At 37.0% G+C, this 18195-nt stretch overlaps 1 protein-coding gene across 1 annotated transcript in view; it reads right to left on the bottom strand.

Annotated features, from left to right (window-relative positions):
* The window catches only part of LOC117676679 (scavenger receptor cysteine-rich domain-containing protein DMBT1), a 93351-nt gene that overhangs the window by 12848 nt on the left and 62308 nt on the right, over positions 1-18195 (bottom strand). Inside the window, exons 35-52 of the mRNA XM_087872362.1 lie at positions 17917-17943; positions 17262-17306; positions 16733-17044; positions 15733-15759; positions 15060-15104; positions 12773-13084; positions 11344-11370; positions 10667-10711; positions 8522-8551; positions 7718-8029; positions 7048-7074; positions 6107-6151; positions 4795-5106; positions 3772-3798; positions 1572-1910; positions 1417-1455; positions 868-897; positions 513-587 (exon numbers count right to left, since the gene is read on the bottom strand). Of these exons, the coding sequence (XP_087728488.1) occupies positions 513-587; positions 868-897; positions 1417-1455; positions 1572-1910; positions 3772-3798; positions 4795-5106; positions 6107-6151; positions 7048-7074; positions 7718-8029; positions 8522-8551; positions 10667-10711; positions 11344-11370; positions 12773-13084; positions 15060-15104; positions 15733-15759; positions 16733-17044; positions 17262-17306; positions 17917-17943 (2076 nt within the window). The remainder of the gene's footprint in view (positions 1-512; positions 588-867; positions 898-1416; positions 1456-1571; positions 1911-3771; positions 3799-4794; positions 5107-6106; positions 6152-7047; positions 7075-7717; positions 8030-8521; positions 8552-10666; positions 10712-11343; positions 11371-12772; positions 13085-15059; positions 15105-15732; positions 15760-16732; positions 17045-17261; positions 17307-17916; positions 17944-18195) is intronic.

Genomic DNA, 18195 nt, shown 5'->3' with positions numbered 1-18195 from the left:
TCATACACGTTGACCCACCCAATGTTTCAAAACCTATTTTTCCTTGAGTGATGTTATTTAACCTTTGATTGAAATCTTTTTCTCTTCTTGGCAGTAGGCTAACTACTTGGGAGTCTAATACTTGAATACATTCTTTCACTTGGTTACCACTACCTACCCTATTAGGTCTCATAAGCCTTTAAAGGTATGTTTGTATGTATATACAAAAAAGGCTACGCATTTTCCACCTATTACAATTCTAGGCATATATTGAAGGCTTGAATACATTTGCTGTATCATCTAGACAGACTAAATAAAAATGGTGGAATGGAAGACGTGTTGAGAAAAACAATGGAGTGGAAAAGAAAGAAATACCCCATATAATTTTCTATATTTGCATTTTTGCAGACAAAAATGAGTTTGGAATATTTTATTTGTTTTGCATAAGGAAAAGAAGTCATCACATAATGTTATTCAACATTTAATTATAACTGCTCAAGTCCATTAATCAGAGGATTGGTTAATCTACTGACCTGGAATAATTGGATGTGGTGTGGTTACTGCAGGAACAGGTCTAGTAGTTGGATTCTGAGTAGTTAGTGCCCCAACTGGTAATAAATAGAGCAAATATAATTTAACATTAGGACTGAAAATAATCTTAAATGCAAAAAAAAAAAAAAGGGGGGGGGAGGTTGTTTTACGGAGTACACCAGAAAAACTTCTAAAATTAAAAAAAAACTTTGAAAAATGCATTTACTCAAATAAAACATTATATTGGAGGTTCTACAATGCAACATATTAAAGACACAAAAGAATATGTGAATGCGTAATGTTTGCACTAAAATGCATAGATTGAGTTTATTAAAAAAATGATCCAAATGTAAATACCTGGCACTTTTGTTGTATTTCTTGAGAGAGCTACAAAACCAAAAGAAAAGAAATAGTTGAGTTTGATAAATGAAGAAAGGAAAGGAAAACAGACACAAGAATCTGATAATTTGATGTTTCTCTACAGAGTAATTTTAATTATTCTCAGGAATATTTTGCAAGCCTATTAAAATCAGAAAGTATACTTTATAATATACAATTTTGGTTTTGATTATCATTTTTGAATGCATATGACTAATTGTTCTTATTTTATCACTATTTATTTACAACACAGAGCCTTCACAGCGAAACTTTACTATGTTAATTTTCACAGACCGATTAATAACAGCAGGAATTTAAAAAGTAATGATTCAGAGTTCAGTGAAAATCAGTCTGAGGCATAACACATCCGTTTCACAGAATAGATGTCACTGGCATTTTTTATATCACTAAATAACATTATTCAGGAATTTCAGTATTCCCTAATTATTATTTTATGATATGTTCTTCTATGCAAAATGAGATCACTTCCCAAATACACTATTTACTGTTTGCAAAGACAATACTTACTAAGTATAATGGGATTCTTTGTTGTAAGGGAAACTGTTTCTATGAAAAAAAAATACAGAAAGTAAGCTCTTCCTCTGAGGGATAGAGAAGCATTCATGACATTTTGCTAGGAAGGCTCCTATGAAATCATTTTATATTAACAACAACATGGTTACCTGAGCAAATGACACCAGCATCTTCCTTGTGGTCACACTGATGAGTTCCCCAGCCTGAATTGGAGCACTCTTCTATAGATGATTCATTCCCTTTGCACTGAACATTTTCTAGGAGGATGTTGCCAGTGCCTTGCCCAAAATAGGCTTCATTGGTGGCTTCCATAGCTTCTCCACAGGCAAGTTGTTTGCATACAACCTTTGCATCTGGTAAGTCCCAACCGTCATCACAGACTGTTCCCCAGTTCCCATTGTGAAAGATTTCAAGGCGACCCTGGCATCTGTTTTTGCCATTCATCAATCTTACAGTCAATGAGCTTGTTGTTGTTACCAATGCACTTTCTGCAATTGTCAAAAGAATATAAACAGCATTTTCTCCCAATGACATATTACATTGACACTTTGAGGGTTCATTTTAAAAAGGCATTTCAGTGTTTCCCAACCTGATTTTTTTTTTGTCAGATAATATTCTGCCTTTGTGTATCAATGGGCATGCATGTGCGTGTGTACAGTGCAACTCTAGATATTGTGACCTGTGTTCCCATTTATATAAATAGGGTTGAATGGATTTAAGAAGATATATGTTTAGGTCTGGCCACAGTTGCTACCTTATCTACAAATCTTTGGATCATTTACAAATTATATTTGAGAAATAACTTTCAGGTTTCTTTTCCCTGAATACTCAAGATGAAAAGCTTGTTATTCTTTTACATCATCATGTAAACAAAGATGAACATTTTGAGGTCTCTACCTCTTTTTGAATTGAGTTGTCTTGGTTAAATTAAATTCAATGGCCTGGTGTTTGGTTAGAAGCTGTGCCAGTTTATGAGAATAACTTTGGGAGGCAGGAGGAAGAGCCAAAGCCAAAAAAACATCTGATAAGAGAATCAAAGTCCAAAAAAGGAATGAGGAAAGAGAAAGCATCTCAGAAAGAAACCTGCTGAATTCTGTTGAAAATAATGCCAGGAGGGAGAGGGAAGGTCTTTCTCTATTACTGCAGGGATCCCCAAACTTTCTGGCACCAAGGACTGATTTCATGGCAAATTTTCCATGAACTGGGGGAGAATAGATTTGTGCATAACCCTGATCTCGCGCATGTGCACGGGGAGTCACTCGCCGCTTGCGGGGTCTGATCCCTAACAGGCTATGACTGGTACTGGTCTATAGCCCAGGGATTGGGGACCTCTGTGTTACTTTTTCCTTATAATAAGGGTAGCATTAGTACTATTGATTTTGATTTCCTGGATTGGTTTCCTATCTGAAAAGGCTGACAGAAGTGAACAGGTTTGTTCCTACTTCCCACTGCTTCCACAATGCAGATATCACTTCAAAAGAAGTATGAAGACAGAAGCAGAATTACTAATATAATGCTTCCACACTTAGTAATAATTAGAAACCAGAAGAGATTTATCATGGAAATGAAATGGAAGGTAAATCTCCCTATTCTGCCATTCTAGCCCCAATCAAAATGTTTTCTGTTGTTGCTCTTTTTTGTTTTAATAAAGAGAGAAAAGCCAGGAGCCACTAGATATTATCTACTGGCACTTATACGCCCAAAATGACTTCCCTTTTTCTCTACCAGGCACCTGTTTCAGTCAAGCATTGAATTTTTTTTTTAAAAAAAATCAATTTGAAATAAAATTTTAAAAATTATTACTTTGTTTTTATTTCTAATAGTGACATTGGATTGCCCAATATTCTGCCAGACATTATTAGAAAATTATGGAATGCCTGCAACCGAGACCTTTATTTGCAAATGTACCAATCTGTTGTCCCGAAAAAAAAGTTGAAAGTAAGGGGTATAAACTTGGAGGGCTAGAGAGGGTAGCTGAATGCAGTAGCCCTGATTACTTTCTGAGAAAGAGGTATATTTTAAGTGCCACAAGTACTACATTAGCCAGTCTGGGAATTATTACCTCCAGTATCAAACAGCTGTTTTGCATTTTGGACATCCATAATATGTTCATAACACACAAAAAATGTTCCCACTGCCCCAGAAAGTTGTGTTTTGCACTACATTACATATTTTCCAGTACACATCTTATTAGTCCTTCTGGTATATTCCTTTGATGTACAGATTTTGGAAAGAAAGTTGGATGCATCTTATTTTTCTCTGTCTTGTTAAAGAGTTTGCTGGTTCCATTTCCCTTTAAATTATGATACAATGTTTCAAGTAAAAATAGTAATTTAAGAAAATACATACTAGGTGCTGATGTCGTGATAGCAGGACCTAAAAATAGAAGAAATAATTTCTATGGGTGAAGATGACATAATAATGCTGATTAATTATGGGTTATATTGCCAATGTTATAATTTTTTCTTTTATATTTTTGTATTTTTCTTTGATATAATGAAGTAAAAGTGTCCCTCTTGTGAAATGTGATTGATAAATAAATAAATAAATGAATGAATAAATAAATAAATAAATAAATAAATCTGTAATAAATGTAATTTAAAAAAAGTAGCAAATCTGGCTGAAAGTATAGGAACTGATCCCAATACTGTTTTCAGTATTGAAACTATAGGTGGTGTTTATTTGCTGACTGCATCTGAGTCTTCCATCTCCATTATTAAGTTTTGTGGTTACCCATCATATGACTTGCAACTTCTATTTGCTTTTCTCATTGACTTTATTGGAAGCTGACTATGAAGATTGCAAATGGCAATCACATGATTTCAGGATGCTGTGATTGTTGTAAATGTTTACCAGTTGCCAAGTGCCCAAATCACGATCACAGAGATTCTGCAAAAATCATACCTTCAAGGACCTGTCAAAAGTCTCATTTTTCAGTGCTAATTTGGTTGGTAAGCAAGCACTACCCATAAACCAATATACTCAAGATGGTCAATGCAATCTAAGATTCTGAACAAAAAATAAATTAGCAGACATTTGGTTCTTAAAATAAACATAAAGCTCTAGCCATATTGTAACTATGTTCTGTTGGTGAAATTTGATTATGATTTCTATAGCTTTGCATCACTGAACTCTTCAGAGTCATTTCAGAAGACTATGTGAGCTCTGAATATAAAAGCTATATGGGAAAACAGGAAAAAAGCATGTGGCTTACAATAAGATGCTTCCATACTGTTGTTGAATAAAAAGAATAATTCCACATGTTTTATTTAGCCAGAGATGATTATTCCATTGTCTACCAGGTCTCAATTTAAATGAATTTACTGAAATATACTGTAATAACTTTATTAAAAAATAAGCAGTTCAGATTACCTGAGCAAATGACCCCAGCATCTTCCTTGTGGCGACAGTTATGAATGCCCCAAGGTTTATGGGAGCATTCTTCAAGAGAGGATTCGTTTCCTTTGCACTTCAGCTCATCCAGGAAGATGCTGCCAGTTCCTTCCCCAAACGCAGCATTAGGTAGTGCTTGGACGGCCGCTCCACAGGCAAGCTGCTTACACACAACTTGTGCATCATTCATGTCCCAGCCATCGTCACAAATTGTTCCCCAGGTTCCATTGTAAAAGACCTCAACGCGACCATGACATTTGTCTTCTCCATTCACCAGCCTCAAAGATTTTTCTTGAAATGAAAACATTTGTAAATTGGACATTCACCTCAGATATCTAATTTCTGGAATTCTTTATTTCTAAAGAGTGAAGAATCAACTCTGCAGTTCTGTTTTCCAACCCTTGGGTGAAAAGCATCCCTTGTGATCAGCTGGAAGTGCTGTAAGTTTATTGTTACAATATTTAGCTGCCTGCAATTACTACGAGTTCAATTCTCACCAGGCTCAAGATTGACTCAGCCTTCCATCCTTTCTAAGGTAGGTAAAATAAGGACCTGGTTTGTGGGGGCAATAAGCTGACTTTGTATAAAAATATACAAAAGTATGAAGGCTATTGTTTAACGCATTGTAAGCCGCCCGGAGTCTCCGGAGAAGGGTGGCATATAAATAAAAAAAATTTTTTTTAAAAAAATATTTCTTATTATTGTTGTTGTATTATCGGCTAGGGCTTCTTTTTGGAGGGTTCTAATTATTGACTCACCTCAGGGTGGTGGCACCGACAGCCCCGCCCAGGAGGAGCTCACTGCGGGCCCACTTCTTCTGCAGCTGCTTGCCGCCACTCTCACGTATCGCCCAGGCCTCCGTTTTGTGTTTAGATGCCTGCCGGAAGGCATCTGCAGCCGATAACATACCTCCAGATTGATCTGGAACTCTGTTATCGGTTGCATATGCCTTCCGGCAGGGATCTGAAGGCAAAACGGAGGCCAGGGGGATGTGTGAGAGTGGCGGCAAGCGGCTGCAGAAAAAGGCGAGGCAGATGTTGGATAATGCAAGGTCTGGTAAGTAGGGCAGCCCTACCCCCCACACCCCCATCCCCACCCTGGCTTATTTTGTATCTGTCTGCCTCGTCCAACCCCCTGCACCTTGGGGTCTTAATTAGAGCTAATTTTGTGGGTGGGGCTTAATTTGATCTCATGCGCTCAAAAACATGATAGGGCTTCTTTTCAAGGTGGGTCGTCTTTTTGGAGAAACACAGTATTAGAACGCAAATCTACTTAACCATATAACAAATACCTCTTATTCCCTGTGTAGTCAGATCCATGGAGGTTGTAGAAAGATCTGACAAAAACAGAAATTTATAGTTACATGATTCAGAAACTTTGCCTGAATATTGTGTATAAAAATAAAAATAATGTTGGAAACAACCAGCTATTCTTTGGTTTTCCACTTCCTCTCTATCCGTTTGCTGTTCCTACATATATTAGTTTTCAAATTCAATTCTTGTTCATTCACTTTGACCAAACCACTTCCTCATATTGCTTTTGTACCAGTTAGCTTAATTAATTTGACTTCCAATAATTAAGGACATTAACACTACTGATTAACCACAAATAATTTTAAGTACCCCATAGACACCAAATATTTTAGTTATGTATTTATTAAATTTATGTGCCATCTCACATATAAATGCATCCAAAGCAAATCATTCTACAATTCAATGCTGTGACTTTAGTTTACGCCTTCTTTAAATTAAATAACACAATAGTCATTCTTTCTTATGTCCATATGTTATTCAATTACTTGCTGAAAAGCAAATCTCAGTCTCAGGCATAGCATGAAGACTCACTTTATTTGAGAAATTGTATTTTCAGTGAAAAAAAGAAAAGGAAGTTGGATTAATCTTATTTCTCTCTGTACTGATAAAGACTTTACTGGCTTCATTTCTCCTTAAATTATGACCAAGATTTGGGTTTAAATAACGATAGAAATTAAAGAAAATATCCATACGTTATTCAATGACTTGCTGAAAAGCAAAACTCCAGTCTTCATCGTACAAGCCTATCTTAAAGACTAATTTTATTTCACACATTGCTTTTAGTGAACAGAAAGAAAAGAAAGTTGAATGAATGTTATTTCTCCATTTGCTGCTAAAGACTTTACTGGTTCCATTTCCCCTGAAATTATGATGCAAGATTTGGTTTTAAGGAACCATAGAAATTTCATAAAATACCTACCAGGTGGTGGTGTGGTGACAGCAGGACCTGAAAATAGAAGAAATAAGTTTGGTCTGGGGGAAGAAGACAACATGCTGATGTTGATGAATTATGAAGTTATCTATATTTTCATTATTATTATCATTATTTCTTTTAGGTTTTTTACTCTTCTTTAGTTTGATACAATAAAGTAAAATAAAAAAGAACATAGCAAACCTGGCTGAAAGTACAGTATTAGAACTGATGCCTGTTGCCTTTTAATATTGATGCTGAGGAGATAGTCCTCATTTACTGACTGCAATCGAGTCTGCCAACTCCATTGTTAATTGCTGTGGTTGTTAAATGTGTTAAGCACCTTAAGCAAATTTACATAAAGATAATGTAATAAGTCATGGAAATCTGCATAATAAGGTTAAATCCTTGTATGTTCAATAATAAGTGCAATTTTTTTCTGAGACATGTTATCAATGAATGTTTTCTGAAAGCTTTACACATAATAGCAGTTAGGATCTTTTGCAATCCTATTCACGATCACTTAGTTAGATAGTGACTTACTTTGACTTTCTGATGATAATATTCTACCTGGGAAGAGTCACATTGCAATGACACCTAATTTTGTTTTTTTTTTCTTTTACTATTTTGGATAATGTAAAAATATCACATGACTTGAAAACTGAGCAGTTCAGATTACCTGAGCAAATGACCCCAGCATCTTCCTTGTGGCGACAGTTATGAATGCCCCAAGGTTTATGGGAGCATTCTTCAAGAGAGGATTCGTTCCCTTTGCACTTCAGCTCATCCAGGAAGATGCTGCCAGTTCCTTCCCCAAACGCAGCATTAGGTAGGGCTTGGACGGCCACTCCACAGGCAAGCTGCTTACACACAACTTGTGCGTCATTCATGTCCCAGCCATCGTCACAAATTGTTCCCCAGGTTCCATTGTAAAAGACCTCAACGCGACCACGACATTTGTCTTCTCCATTCACCACTCTCAGAGATTTTTCTTGAAATGAAAACATGTAAATTGGACTTTCACTTCAGAATATTTTGGAATATTTTGCTTATTTTGCATAAGGAAATGAAGCCATCACAGAATGTTATTCAACATTTAATTATAATTGTTCCAATCCATTAATTGGGAGATCGGTTAATCTACTAATCCAGTGTACTTGGATGTTATATGTTTACTCCAGGAACAGATCTTAATAGTTGGATGGTGAGTGCTTAGTTCCCAAACTGGTAATAAATAGAGCAAATATAATTTAACATTAGGACTGGAAATAATTTTTAATTTAAAAAAATGGGAGGTTACTTTAGGGATTACATCAGAAAACATCTAAAATAAAGTACTTTGGAAAATGCATTTGCTCAAATAAAACATCCAATCAGAGATTCTATAATGCAACATATTAAAGACACAAAAGAATATGTGCCTGTTTGTTTGCAGTAGAATACAGAGATTGGGTTAATTAGAAAATGATCCAAATGTAAATACCTGGCACTTTTGATGTAATTTTTGTTGGAGCTACAGAAACCAAAAGAAAAAAAGTTAAATTTGATACATGAAGTAAAGAAAGGAAAACAAACACAAGAATCTGATAGTTTAATGTTTCTCTACAGAGTAATTTTAATTATTCTCAGGAATATTTTGCAAGTCTATTAAAATCAGAAAGTATTCTTTATAATATATGCTTTTGGTTTTGATTATCATGTTTGAATACATATTATTAATTGTTCTTATTTTATCACTATTTATTTACAGCATAGACAGAGCCTTCTCAGAGAAACTCTAGTATGCTTAATTCCCCAGTTCCCATTGTAAAAAATTTCAAGACGACTCTGGCATCTTTTTTGCCATTCATCAACCTTACAGTCAATGAGCTTGTTGTTGTTACTAATGCACTTTCTGCAATTGTCAAAAGAACATAAACAGCATTTTTTCCCAATGACACGTTACATTGTCTCTTTGAGGGTTCATTTTAAAAATGCATTTTAGTATTTCCCAACTTGATATTTTTTTGGTCTGCCTTTGTGTATCTATGGGCATGCATGGGTGTTTGTGTACAATTTGATATTGTGACCTGTGGTCCCTTTTAGATGATATGTATTTAGGGCTGGCCACAGTTGCTGCCTAATCTACAAATCTTTGGTAATTCCCTTGGATCATTCACAAATTATTTTATATTTTTCACAGGCAACTTTGAGCTTCATTTCCCCTGAATACCAGAGATTAAAAATTTGTTATTCTTACATCATCATGTAACAAAATATGAGCATTTCACCTGAGGTATCTAATTTCTAGTTTATTTGTAAGTGAGGGTCTAAATGGAGATTCAATTATTCAGGCCAAAAGTATCTAAAAAGGTTAAATCATGGCAACTGGACCAAAGTTTATTAAAACTGAGACATTTCATTATTCATCCAAATAACTTCTTCAGTCAAAATGAAAATTTGTGTAGGCAGAGAGTGAGAGAGTCATTGGAAAGAACAAATTCTTGCCACAGAGACCGCAGGGGGTTTCTTCCCAAAATGTAAAGTAACATGTAAATGAAGATTCAATCATACAGGTCAAAAGTATCTAAAAAGATTAAATCATGGCAACTGGAAATGTCTCAGTTTTAGTAAACTTTGGTTCAGTTGCCATGATTTAACCTTTTTAGATATTTTTGGCCTGGATGATTGTATCTTCATTTCCATGTTGCTTTTCATTTTGGGGAGAAACCCCGTGTAGTCTGTAGGCAGAAGTTGGTGCATTCCAACATCTCTCTGACTCTCTCCTATGCAAAATTTTCATTTTGACTGAAGACATGACTAACGAAACGTCTCAGTTTCAAGAAACTTTGGTCCAGTTGCCATGATTTGACCTTTTTAGATAAATAGAGAGGAATCACCTCTGCTGTTCTATTTTACCAATATAACATATTAATATAATACATAATTTAATCTAATGCATTGTTAGTCAATTTTATTCAAGTCTGATTATTTTTCTGTGAGAATAGACATGGTTCCATGGTATGGTGGGAAATCACATGCTCTTTCTCGATATTTCAGTTCCGTAATTTAGCAGTTCCAACCGGCCTGACCACAGGATACTCTTTGGCACGTTTCAACTGTATATCCTTGATTCAGGAAAATATGCTTTCAAAGAAATTCCTATTTGATACAAAATTCCCTCTATCGCTTACTGAAGTATGGATTTATATGTGCTTTGGAGAAGACCAACCACCTTCATCTCACCATACCATAAAATGGGTGTGTGATTATAAATAGGAACGTATACAGTGGCTCATTGTCCCTGATAGGACATTCATTTTTTCACCAATATCACCAAGTATATCATGAGTTTGATGGTTCAAACCCTGGATGAAGCGCACCCCTCCTTTTATCTTAAAAGCATGTGAATTAGATAAAGAGGGAATGATTGGCTCAAAGTTACCCCATGAGTGGACCTGAACCTGGATCTCCCCAGATCTAGTTGACATCTTCACGTGTATCTACTATTTCCAATGTAGTACAATAAACAATTTGCAACCAGCATTTAAGCCACCACTGTGAACAGCTGGAAGTGCTGTAGGTTTATTGTTACAATATTCATTACTATTATAAGAATGCAAATCCACTTCAGGCATATAATAAATACCTCTTGTTTCCTGTGTAGTCATATCTGTGGGAGTTGTAGAAAAGTCTGACAAAAACAGAAATTGTATAATTATATGATTCAGAAGTTCTTTTCTATCATAGATGCATAGAGATAAAAATAATGCTGAGAAAAAAACAGCCATTCTCTTGGTTTTCCACTTCCTCTCAATCTGTTTGCTCTTCCGACTTATATTTGTTTTCTAATTCAATTCTTGTTCATTCTCTTTGACCAAATCACTTCATGATGCTGCTTTTCTACTAGTTAGCCTAATTAATTTGGATTCCAATTATTCAACACGCTAGCAGTAATGTTTAAACACAATTTTAAGTATTCCATAAGTACTTACTTACTTATTTACTTACTTATTTACTATGCTATCTTGTAGAACATTTCATAATTCAATGCTTTCACTTTATTTAAATCAAACAACATATGATATTTTTTCTTACATTCACATATTTTTCAATTATTTGCTGAAAAGCAAAAGTCCAGTCTTCACACCACATGTGTAGCATAAAGACTCATTTTATTTCACAAATTGTGCTTTCATTGAAAAGAAAGTTGGATGAATTTATTTCTCTGTGTTTCAAGTAAAGACTTTAGTGGTTCTATTTTTCCTTCAATTATGGTGTAAAATTTGATTTTAAGTAATAATAGGAATTTAAGCAAATACCTACCAGGTGTTGGTGTCGTGACAGCAGGACCTGAAAATAAAAGAAATAACTTTCTGGGTGAAGATGACAATAAATGAAGATGATGAATTAGGAGGTCAATATGTCAATATTATTTTCATTATTTACTTTTTTACGCTTCTTTAAAAAGGTAAGGGTTCCCCTCACACATATGTGTTAGTCGTTCCCAACTCTAGGGGGCGGTGCTCATCTCTGTTTCAAAGCCGAAGAGCCAGCGCTGTCCGAAGACCTCTCTGTGGTCATGTGGCAGGCATGACTAAACGCCAAAGGTGCATGGAACGCTGTTACCTTCCCACCAAAGGTGGTCCCTATTTTTCTACTTGCATTTTTTACGTGCTTTCGAACTATTAGGTTGGCAGAAGCTGGGACAAGTAACGGGAGCTCACCCCATTACACGGCACTAGGGATTCAAACTGCTGAACTTTCGATCGACAAGCTCAGCATCTTAGCCACTGAGTCCCCGCGTCACGCTTCTTTAGTTTGTTGCAATAAAGTATCAGACAAAAAGGGCATAGCAAACCTGGCTGAAAGTATCAGAATTGATGCCTGTTGCTTTTTAGTATTGAGACTCCAGCTAGTCTTCTTTTACTGACTGCAGCTGAATTTGCCAACTCCATCATTAAGTGCTATGGTTTTTTTTGTTAAGCACTTTAATTAAATTTACTTAAAGATAACATTATAACTTATTGAATCGTGCATAACAAGAACTAATTCTTAAAGCCTTGTATGTTCAATAATAAATGGATTTTTTTTCTACTGAGCCACATTATCAGTGAAGATTGACAGAAAACTTTACACATAATAGCAATTAGGATCCGTTGTGACCATCTAGCTAAATAATGATATACTTTGCTTTCTGATAATAATGTTTTATCAGGGAACAGCCACATTACATTGGCACCTGATTGTTTAATTATTCTTCCACTGTGTTTGGTTAATATATTAATTTATTTAGCGTATGATACAATTAGCCAGGAGACCACAATGTTAATACATAAAAGTTATTTGGCTGCTGAAGAGGGCAGGTCCATTTAGTTCATGCTCACACACAATCCATGATACACCACAGGTGACAAACTAGGTTTGCATCAAAAAAGACAACTGGCATCCTAGGGCATCATCTGAGGTCTTCTTTCACACTGATGTTGCCCCACAATTTGGCATTGCATCTGGACAGGTCCATCTCCAGCCTGGGTCTGATTTCACACTGAAGTGGTACCTATTTATCTAGTCACATGTAGCATGTTTTTTAACTGCTGAGGCAAGTGACAGGAACTCACTCTGCCATGTGGTACTAGGACTTGAACCGTTGAAGCAGAGACTACCTCCAGCATTTTTAAGCCACCGCGCCTATTGGATAATGTAAACCACATAAAAACATCACATAACTTGAAAATTGAGCAGTTCAGATTACCTGAGCAAATGACCCCAGCATCTTCCTTGTGACGACAGTCATGAACACCCCAAGGTTTATGGGAGCATTCTTCAAGAGAGGATTCGTTCCCTTTGCACTTCAGCTCATCCAGGAAGATGCTGCCAGTTCCTTCCCCAAATGCGGCATTAGGTAGGGCTTGGACGGCCGCTCCACAGGCAAGCTGCTTACACACAACTTGTGCGTCATTCATGTCCCAGCCATCGTCACAAATTGTTCCCCAGCTTCCATTGTAAAAGACCTCAATGCGACCACGACATTTGTCTTCTCCATTCACCAGTCTCAGAGATTTTTCTTAAAATGAAAACAAATGCATATTGAACATTCACCTCAGATATCTAATTTCTAACATTCTTTAGAATTTCTAAAGAGGGAGGAACCATCTCTGCTGTTTTGTTTTGCCATATAATACATTAATGCCAGTCTATCAGAATGAAAATGGTTCCATAGTACGGTGTGAAAACCATATGCTTTTTGTCTATAGTTCAGTTCTCTCCTATGGCTATCCGAGCCTCTGTGAAGGCAGGTTAGTAATTCTGGTAGTTAAACACATGACTTTTGAATATATGACTACCTATGAATACCTATTATTTCAGATCAGATACAATAAAGGATCCATTTGGTAAGAATCATATAAGCATCCCTTGGGATAAGCTAATTTATTGTTACAATATTCATTCATTCATTCATTCATTCATTCAGTCATTCATTCAGTCATTCTGACGTGCCTTGGGAAAAGGAGCTAAACCAGCACAATAATGTGCCACTCAGCACCATCCCCATAGCCAGTCCAAAACGATACCATGGGTGATTATATTGAAAGCCCCTGAAAGGTCAAGGAGAGTAAGGATGGATGCACTACCCCCATCCTGCTTTCACTAGAGATTTTCCACAAGCATAATTAATGCCCTTTCTATTCCATAACCCAGTCTGAGACCTGACTGAAAGGTACCCAGATAATATGTTTTATCCAGGAGCTGCAAGACAACTACTTTTTCCATCACCTTCCCTAGAAAGGGGATGTGGGACACTGGGTGAAAGATGTCCAGGGAACACGGGTCCAATGATGATTTCTTGAGCAGGGGGCATATCATGGTTTCCTTTTGAATAATGCCGGAAATACCCCTTCCTGCATCAAAGCATGAATAATCACTTGGATCCACCTGCAGGTCACCATCCTAAAGACTTTCACCAACCAGGACAGACAGGGATCTAATAAGCAGGTACAGTAGCTGCCTTAAAAGCCCCAAGGATCCTCTCTACTTCCTCAGGTCCAAAAGGGTCAAACTGTTCTCAGAAATCTAGCAAGCCTATTCATCAGGCATCTCAAAAAGACCTGCTTCACACTTGGACACAAATTGAGAATGAAACTGAAAAATTTTATCCATCAGGTGACAAATTCCTTTGCGTGGCTGTGGAAATGATCACCTGAAATTTCCTTCTCAAGGAGGGACTGGGTGACCTTGAACAGGGCCATTGGGCAACACTCTGCCGATGCAATAAGACTAGAGAAATAGTGACATTTCACCGCTCTTAGCACCAGAAGGTCTTAATTGTGGCTCTTACCTGTGTCTGGTGGACTTCATTTTTAAGTTTTATTCCAGTGGTGCTCTAGTTGTCTGTTGGACCTTTTCAGTACCCTCATCTCCTCCATAAACCATGGGGAGTTTTGGGACCCATGGGCCATAAGGGGGCACATGAATGTGATCCTATCCAGAGCCTTGGTCACTTTCTGATCCAAGTTATGACCAAGGCTTCCATAGGTCTGTGAAGCAAAATCCCCAGAATAACCCCTCTTCTAAAACCTGAGTGGGATTTGCCAAGGGAAACTTGAATAGGTCCTGCCTTGCTATGGACGGGTCATTGGAAAATCTCACAGCCACCAGTGTATGGTCTGACCATGTCCTGGCAATAATGACAGATGCCCCATCATCATGTTGCCACTTCTCCAACAAGAAAATTATATCCAGTGTGACTGCTATCCCAAGTTGGGCCTTGGGTGAACTACGACTGACCAAGGACTGCCAAGGTGGCCATGAACTCCTGGGCTGCTTCTAAAGCCAAGCCCAGGGATGGCAGTTTGAAGTCCGCCAGGACCATAAACCTGGGCAACTCCCCCGCAAACCCCAAGATGGCTTCTAGCAGTTCAGGTGGGAAGGTTGCTGTGCACCAAAGAGGCTGGTACACTAGTAGTACCGGCCTGATCTCATAAACCCAACTATTATTGTTGTTATAAAAATACAAATCTATTTCAGTATATAATAAATACCTCTTATTTTCTGTGTAGTCAAATCTGCAGAGGTTGTAGATAGTTCTGACAAAAAAGGAAATTTTATAATTATCTATTTCAGAAACTTTACCAGAACTTCTTTCTAACATAGATACTGTATATAGAGATAAAAATAATGCTGGGAAAAAACACCAAACCACTTCACAGCCAAATTAATTCCTCATTCAGGACTCTATCACTGCTGGTTAAGCACAAACAACTTCCTTCCTTTCTTCCTTCCTTCCTTCCTTCCTTCCTTCCTTCCTTCCTTCCTTCCTTCCTTCCTTCCTTCCCTCCCCTCCCCTCCCCTCCCCTCCCCTCCCTCCCTCCTTCTGTCATCTCACTATCCAGAGCAAAATATTCCACAATTTAATGCTTTCACTTTATTTTATATCTTATTTAAATCAAATAACAAATGCTAGCCATTCTTTCCTAAATCCATACGTTATTCAATGACTTGCTGAAAAACAAAAGTCCAGTTTTCACAATAGATGCCTAGCTTAAAGACTAATTTTATTTCACGAACTGTGCTTTCAGTGAACAGAAAGATAAGAAAGTTAAATTAATCTTATTTCTTTGTGTGCTGGTAAAGACTTTACTTGCTCTTTTTCTCCTTAAATTATAATGCAAGATTTGGTTTTAAGTAACCATAGAAATGTAAGCAAATACTTACCAGATGGTGGTGTGGTGACAGCAGGACCTGAAAATAGAAGAAATAACTTTGGTCTGTGTGAAGATGCAACATACTGATGTTGATGAAGGAAAGTACAATAGGCCGTTTTTACTGGACCACGTAGGGCGGCCATTTGAAACCTGACCTGGACTCAGCAACGCAGCATTTCCCCCTCCCTCTGCATCACCTCTTTAACTCACCACAGCATAATGAGGCAATGTTTTTACTTTGCAATTCCAAATATTGCCTGGGTGAAAAAGCACATTTTAAACTGAAGCTGGAGAAAGAAGGACTCTGCTGAGATCGTGAACAGACAATGAAGGATTAAGAGTTAAAGAGGAAATGCGAAGGGAAATGCTGCTTTGCTGAGTCCAGGTCAGGTTTCAAACAGCCACTCCATGTGGCCCCGTAAGAATGGCCTGCAGTACTTCCCTTCCCTCTCATCCTGAGTTCTGCAGCTCTTCAGAAGTAAGCAAAGGATTGTGAGGGATGAAGGTGGCTTTGGGGAACCAAAAAGTTAGGAGCAGATCATGGGGGTATCTCAGGGGCTAACGGAAGCCCTGGGAAGCCCAATGTAGGGATCCCTGAGGCACCTCATGCACACTTAACGACCCCTGCATTCAGCCCTGCATTCATTTAATGTATGCATTGGGGTGGTCAAGAATGAGGGGTTTCACTTAACGAGTTTCAATTAATATCATCCTGCCTTATGACCGAAATAGGTAGGTTCCATTACTGTCATAAGTGGAGGACTACTTGTACATTATCAATGAAGATTTCCTGAAAGCTTTATCCATAATATCAATTAGGATTCTTTGTGATCGTATTTAATATCTCCTAGTTAGATGGCATCATACTTTGGCTTTCTAATGATAATATTTTAACTGGCAACATTCACATTACATTGACACCTGATTGTTAAATTATTCTTTAACTATGTTTTCATAATATAAAACAAGTCAAACATCACATCATTTGAAAATTGAACAGTTCAGATTACCTGAGCAAATGACCCCAGCATCTTCTTTGTGGCGACAGTCATGAACGCCCCAAGGTTTATGGGAGCATTCTTCAAGAGAGGATTCGTTCCCTTTGCACTTCAGCTCATCCAGGAAGATGCTGCCAGTTCCTTCCCCAAATGCGGCATTAAGTAGGGCTTGGACGGCCTCTCCGCAAGCAAGTTGCCTACACACAACTTGTGCGTCATTCATGTCCCAGCCATCGTCACAAATTGTTCCCCAGGTTCCATTGTAAAAGACCTCAATGCGACCACGACATTTGTCTTCTCCATTCACCAGTCTCAGAGACTTTTCTTGAAAGGAAAACAAATGTAGATTGGACTTTCACCTCAGCTTTCTAATTTCTGGAATTTTTAATTAATAAATAGAGAGGAATCACCTCTGCTGTTCTGTTTTGCACCACTTGGGTGGATAGCAAACTTGTGATCAGCTGGAACTGCTGTAGGTTTATTGTTACAATATCTATTACTATTGTAATAATGCAAATCCGTTTCACCATATAATAAATACCTCTTATTCCCTGCGTAGTCAGATCTGCTGATGTTGTAGAAATGTCTGACAAAAACAATAAATGTTATATGTTTCAAAAACTTTGCCAGAATTTTTTTGGTAATCATAGGTGTACAGAGATAAAAATAATGCTGGAAATAACCAGCCATGCTCTTGATTTTAAACTTTCTCTGAATCCACTTGCTCTTCCTATATTTGTTTACAAATTCAATCCTTGTTCATTCTCTTTGACCAAACCACTTTATAGCCTACTTAATTTGGATCTCAGTCATTCAGGACCCAATCTCTACTGGTTAGCCAAAAAAATGTAAATAGTCACAAAATCAGTCAGTCAGTCATATTTCCTTTGAGAGCAAAATATTCCATAATTCAATTATTTCACTTTATTTTACAATTTATTTAAATCAAACAGCAACAAATGATAGTCATTCTTTCATAAGTCCATACATTTTTCAATGATCTGTTGAAAAACAAAACTCTGGCAGTACATGCCTAGCATAAAGATTAATTTTATTTCACAGTGAATAGAAAGAGAAGAAAGTTAAATGAAACATTTCTATCTTTGCTGCTAAAGATTTTACTGACTCTATTTCCCCTGAAATTATGATGCAACATTTGGTTTTAAATAACCATAGAAATTTCAGAAAATACCTACCAGGTGGTGGTGTGGTGTGAGCAGGACCTGAAAATTGAAGAAATAACTTTGGTCTGGGTGAAGATGGCAACATGGTGATGTTGATGAATTAGGACGTTACATGACATTAACATTATTATTATCATCATTCTTTCTTTCATATTTTTACTCTTCTTTAGTTTAATATAATAAAGAAAAATAATATAGGGTATTGCAAACCTCGCTTAAAGTATTGGAACTGATGCTTGTTGCCTTTTATTATTGAGACTACATGTGGTCCTCACTTAGTGACTGCAACTG

Source organism: Pantherophis guttatus, chromosome 6 (assembly GCF_059756535.1).
Source record: "Pantherophis guttatus breed Tessera chromosome 6, ASM5975653v1, whole genome shotgun sequence".
NCBI classification, from domain to species: domain Eukaryota; kingdom Metazoa; phylum Chordata; class Lepidosauria; order Squamata; family Colubridae; genus Pantherophis; species Pantherophis guttatus.
This window is presented reverse-complemented; position numbering and strand designations above follow the sequence as displayed.